The following is a 5,533-nucleotide window of genomic DNA, read 5'->3' as shown; positions in this document are numbered from 1 at the left end:
CCACATCCAAAAGGTCTCTCACACAGTCCAGTTCATACAGTGAAACTGTTTGGAGTAAAGCAGCCGTCCTCCTGATCAATCCTGATCTCCATTAGTGCGTCTAAATTTTAAAAATTGGATTCTGTTTCCTTTGCTGATAGGCCTATTTGTTGTGACCAAAACAATCTAAAGCTAATTATTAATTTTCTTATTTGGCGCGGCTTAGGACCATTTTAGGGTAGCTTCAGACCCCCGAAATAGACTAACGACGTCAATGGCAACAGGTTTCACATGTTCTGTTTTCTGCATCTCCTGTACTAAAGTTCTTTAACTGTGGTCCTAAATTTATTTGTGTGCTACTATTTATTCCATTTATGAAAAAGTTAGAGTATAGCCCTGATAATACACATTAACCGAAGAAAACAATAATACACATCGTTTTACCTCTCAGAGTGACTGAAGTCCAGAAGATGAGTGTGTGTAAGGAGGAAGAGGAGGACAGAGCAGGGTCTGCAGGATCCACCTGTCTGTCTATGAAGAGTGACCAGTCCATAAATCTTAATCTTCCAGACTTCAGTAATGAACCCGGACCCTCAGGCACAAAGTAAGAGACCACTTCTACCAACTCATTTATATGACTCTTTTGAAGTCACCTCAGTCGATTCTGTAAATTATTATTATATTTTATATATATGTTTTTACAAAAATGTATTTGTAAACTAAAATTAAACAAACATTTTTGTGATAAAGAGAAATCATTGGTGCCATCTTCCTCTTATTATCTGACAGCTGTCAGTCACCTAGAGAAGCTGTAATCTGATCTAAGAAAGGATTAATACAAACTAACTCCTAATTATGGGCGCCAGTTTGTGTGTGGTTAGAGTTTTAAAAGGCTTCAGGTCTGGGCCTAGATGCCGTTGGGCATTCGATCACTGGGTACACATTATTTTCAATTTTTGGATTTGAATAATGGACCTGGATGACTGAGAATCTTCATAGACGATTTGAATAATGAGATAGATATATCTAGATATAGATATATTTAAAAAAAAAAAAATTTTAATTTTTCTTTCTCCCACCCCTACTGGGGTTCTTGCCTGCCTGTTGCTGGGGACGTTTTGGCACCCCACTCTCTCTAACAACTACATTCTTTAACAGGCTTACGTGCACACACATACAGACACATTCACCTACATGCACACAGTCTCACACATAGACACAAACAAATTTAGGTTGCCCCTGGTAGAATTATTCCTGATGCTTTTTAATTATTATTCCAGCTCTTGTGGCCGTGCTGTGTTGCTTATTTATTGTGCGTGACTGTTTCTGGTTTTCATTTTTCTCTTAGTTGTCTTACTATGTCACCTGTTTATTGCTGCTGTTCAGCTGGTTGTCTTTTACTATTAGTATTATTAATTATTTTTATTATTTGTTTGTTTTGTTTTTCTCCTCCCCAAGCCCCCCTTTCTGTTCTGTTGCAGGTTTCGTTGCTTTCTGCAAGTGGTGTTTCCCTCTGCTATTCCCTGTTTGTGCCCCACCCATCCCCATGTCTGCCCCCCTGTCCGGCCCTGTGACAAATCAATGCACAATTGCACAAATAAAAAAACAGAGAAAGGAGTGCATTAATACTCTTGTTAAAGTAAAATCTGTCTAGCACAATGTGGTATCCAGCTCATTATACTCTATCCCAGGCTGCCGGGCAGGACGGGTTTAAAAAAAAACAAAAAGGCTTTTTAATCAGAGAATTTTATAAAGGATTTATGTGATATGAATAAAAACATCTTGGTGTTTGCAGAGTTCAGTCCAACAAACAGAGATCCAGCTATTTGTCTATGAAGAGTGACCAGTCCGGAAGTCCTCCAAGCGTCAGTAATGAACCTGGACCCTCAGTTCTTAGCTCAAGTTCAGCAGCCAAACTCACAATTTATCTTGGTCCATAATGAAGAGGTGTGATCAGCCCCCACTTCAAAGCCTAAATTGAGAGACCAGACCTAACTTCTGGAAATGTTCAGATAGTCTTCCCTTCTCTTTTGAGTCTCTGTTTGGGGAAGTAACTTCTTTAAATGCGTGGAACCTTTGATCAAGCTGCAGATCACAGTCCAAAACGGAGCAAGGCTGATCTAAGATGTTTATATTTCAAAATGTCTCTGCATGTGTTCACTCGCACAGACTTCACTCGGTTAAAAACTTAGTAGCCTATGACATTTCAAGTCGCGGTGGATATTTTACAAGCGTAGACCAGTAATGGAAACAGAGACAAAATTTAATTTCCAAGATTAGGTAATCTACAAGTAAAAAACTTGAATATTCTCTGACATTATAGTCACACATTTATGAGAGAAACTTGACTTGACTGCAAGGCTGCAACATCTCACACACACCTCTGCTGTGTAGCATAGCCTACATGCAGTGAAAAGATATATTAGACTTTGCAATCGGATTTAGCAGTGAGGAAAAAGCCTACACTGAGTTTAGACCACAATCACCATCATGCACCTTAGAGACTTTGCCGTGGATTGGGTGTATTCAGACACTAGAGTGATTTTTGATTTGTGACTTTAATTTACTTGAATTTCCGATTTTTACACTTGTAAATTTGACCCTTTCATCTATCTTTTTTTTTTTCTTGGTTTAGGCTATTAATCCCCACGCTGGCTCCGGATCTTTTGGACGCATAAAATAGTCAATCTAAATATGTGAATACAATTATAGCCTACAGATGGGCTGCATCTCAGAAACCGTTAATTAAGATTTAATTAAGATCTCCACTCCAAAATCAGAGGCTGCGGGGCTGACTGTATCAATGTAATGCTGTTGTGTTAGGAATGTCACTTCAGCTGCAACCTCATTGGAACAAGTCTGGATGAAATCTAAACACATTTTATCAAGTGGTATGTATTAATATCCTACTTCACGTCATTAACACTGGGTACAGATGTGGTGTGCAGTCCACATATACAGGGTAACCTCGAATTAACAATGAACAAAACCTGCTCGGAGCAGTTTAGAGGTGCAACGTAAATTGCCATGGCAACAGATCTCGGGTAACGCCTATCCACCTGCCATAGTGCAGGTTAATCGGGACGTGACACCCGACGTCACAAAGTTACGTGAAGTTACCTGGATAAGCTAGTTACCTCTTCGTAGAACAGACCATACGCCTCTTGAGTGTGGGAGGAAAAGAATTCTGAGGAAGGTGCAAAGCATATTTAAAATGTTTAATACAAATGTTCATGGTGGTTAAAACCTGTTTTCACATGGCGGTAAAATGTGAAAATTTAGATTTTTTTTTTTTTGCTGGGGGAGGGGTTTACAATCACAATGTCTATTCAACCGTCGACAATTTCTCAGCCATCACTGATGGACGATGGCATCGTCTATCGGCCCAACCCTAGTTCAACACAGTTATTTAGACCACTTCTAACCTCAGTTCAAACCCAACTAACTCAAGGTAAGCTGCTCAGAGTGACTGTAGTAGTAGTATAGAATAGTAAAGGGCATATTCAGCTCTCCTTAATGGAATCTTTTACTGTGTAAGCTGCAGGAAGTGTTGAGTTTGTATTAATAACAAAGTACAGAGAGATCACTAAATGTTTAATAACAAAAGATAGGAAAATCAGTTAATGTTTCTGAAAGCAGTAGAGTTGAAATAAAAAGAACAATAACATTTATTACAGACTGAAAAATTAATTTAAAGAGAAAAGTAACACTGTGACCATCTGAGCAGTGTCGGCCAAATCTTGATATTTTTCAACAAGCAATAAATTATTTCAAATAATTTTCATTTCTAATGAAATGTCTTCACAGAGGGAGAAAGAGGAGTAATGTTTCTGCAGAGGATCAGCTGTCCTGCTGTGCTTTGTGTCAGGACGTCCTGAAGGATCCAGTCTCTACCAGCTGTGGACACTGGTTCTGCAGACAGTGCATCACCTCATACTGGGAACAGTCTCCTTCATCAGGAGACTCCTCCTGTCCCCAGTGTGGAGAAAGAGCTGGACTGCAGACAACCAGTCAGAGCAGCACTGTACAAAGTAAGACTGCACATCTGTCTGCTGATGTCGTCATGTCTGAAAACAGTGGCGAGTTGTATCTCAAAACGTCACCGGTTTGCAACGTTGTCGGATTGAATGACGTTTCTTTGCAATGGTTTGCAATGTTCCGCAACAAGCTTAGAAGTAGGTTTTCTTCTGTTTGGTCGGCGTGTCACAGGTGTTACCCAATCAGCTGCGACAAAGGCAGGGAAATGCAGTGCGCTTGCTTACACAACAGGGTGTTCGAGGCACCAGCGTTTGTTGAAAAAAACGCTATGCTATGTTACGTCGGCACTGAACTTGCCCCAGGACTTCCTGTTTTTAATGTTTTCATGATTATCATAAGTTCAGAAAGATATAGATAGATATTGATATATATTTCTCTTCCAGCAGATGATGGTCTGAAGGAGGTTTTAGATGAACATAAGATCAGTCTGAGGAGGAGGTGTGAATGTGTGACTGAAGGAAGTGATGAAACAGGAAGTGGAACCCTCCTCAACAGGATCTACACTGAGCTCTACATCACAGAGGGACAGAGTGAAGAGGTTAATACCCAGCATGAGGTGAGGCAGCTTGAGACAGCTTCCAAGATGGAGACCCTCCATGACACTCCAATCAAGTGCCACGACATCTTTAAAGCCTTACCTGACCAACAGAGACCCATCAGAGTGGTTCTGACCAACGGCGTTGCTGGCGTTGGAAAAACCTTCTCAGTACAGAAGTTCACTCTGGACTGGGCAGAGGGCTTGGAAAACCAAGATGTCAGTCTGCTGGTTCTGCTTTCGTTCAGGGAGCTGAACTTGATCAAAGATGAACAGTACAGTCTTCTCACGCTGCTCCATGTTTTCCATCCAACATTACTGAAGGTCCCAGCAGAGAAGCTCGCTGTCTGTAAACTGTTGTTCATCTTTGACGGCCTGGATGAAAGCAGACTTTCATTGGATTTCCACAACAGTGAGGTTGTGTCTGATGTCACACAGAAGTCATCAGTCAACCTGCTGCTGACAAACCTCATCAAGGGGAATCTGCTTCCCTCGGCTCTCGTCTGGATAACTTCCCGACCTGCGGCGGCCAATCAGATCCCTCCTTCATGTGTTGGCAGGGTAACAGAAATACGAGGCTTCACTGACGCCCAGAAGGAGGAGTACTTCAGGAGGAGAGTCAGTGATGAAGAGCTGTCCAGCAGAATCATCTCACACATCAAGACCTCCAGGAGCCTCCACATCATGTGTCTAATCCCAGTCTTCTGCTGGATCACTGCTACAGTTCTGGAGCACATGTTGACTACAGACCAGAGAGGAGAGCTGCCCAAGACCCTGACTGACCTGTACTCACACTTTCTGCTGGTTCAGATAAAGAGGAAGAAGCAGAAGTATGATGAGGGACATGAGACGAGTCCACAGGAGCTGACGGAGGCTGACAGGAAGGTTCTTCTGAAGCTGGGGAGGCTGGCGTTTGAACAGCTGCAGAAAGGAAACATCATGTTCTACCAAGAAGACCTGGAGCAGTGTGGTCTTGATGTC

General features: G+C 41.7%; 1 protein-coding gene across 1 annotated transcript in view; it reads left to right on the top strand.

The window, feature by feature from the left end:
- The first annotated feature begins 449 nt into the window (after nucleotides 1-449).
- Nucleotides 450-5,533, top strand: part of LOC123983680 (NACHT, LRR and PYD domains-containing protein 12-like) — a 16,134-nt gene continuing 11,050 nt past the window's right edge. The window contains exons 1-3 of the mRNA XM_046069977.1: nucleotides 450-583; nucleotides 3,787-4,010; nucleotides 4,401-5,457. Of these exons, the coding sequence (XP_045925933.1) occupies nucleotides 450-583; nucleotides 3,787-4,010; nucleotides 4,401-5,457 (1,415 nt within the window). The remainder of the gene's footprint in view (nucleotides 584-3,786; nucleotides 4,011-4,400; nucleotides 5,458-5,533) is intronic.

The sequence above is a fragment of the Micropterus dolomieu genome, linkage group LG01 (genome assembly GCF_021292245.1).
Source record: "Micropterus dolomieu isolate WLL.071019.BEF.003 ecotype Adirondacks linkage group LG01, ASM2129224v1, whole genome shotgun sequence".
Lineage (NCBI taxonomy): Eukaryota > Metazoa > Chordata > Actinopteri > Centrarchiformes > Centrarchidae > Micropterus > Micropterus dolomieu.
The sequence above is the reverse complement of the archived record's forward strand: the minus strand, read 5'-3'. Positions and strand labels throughout refer to the sequence as shown.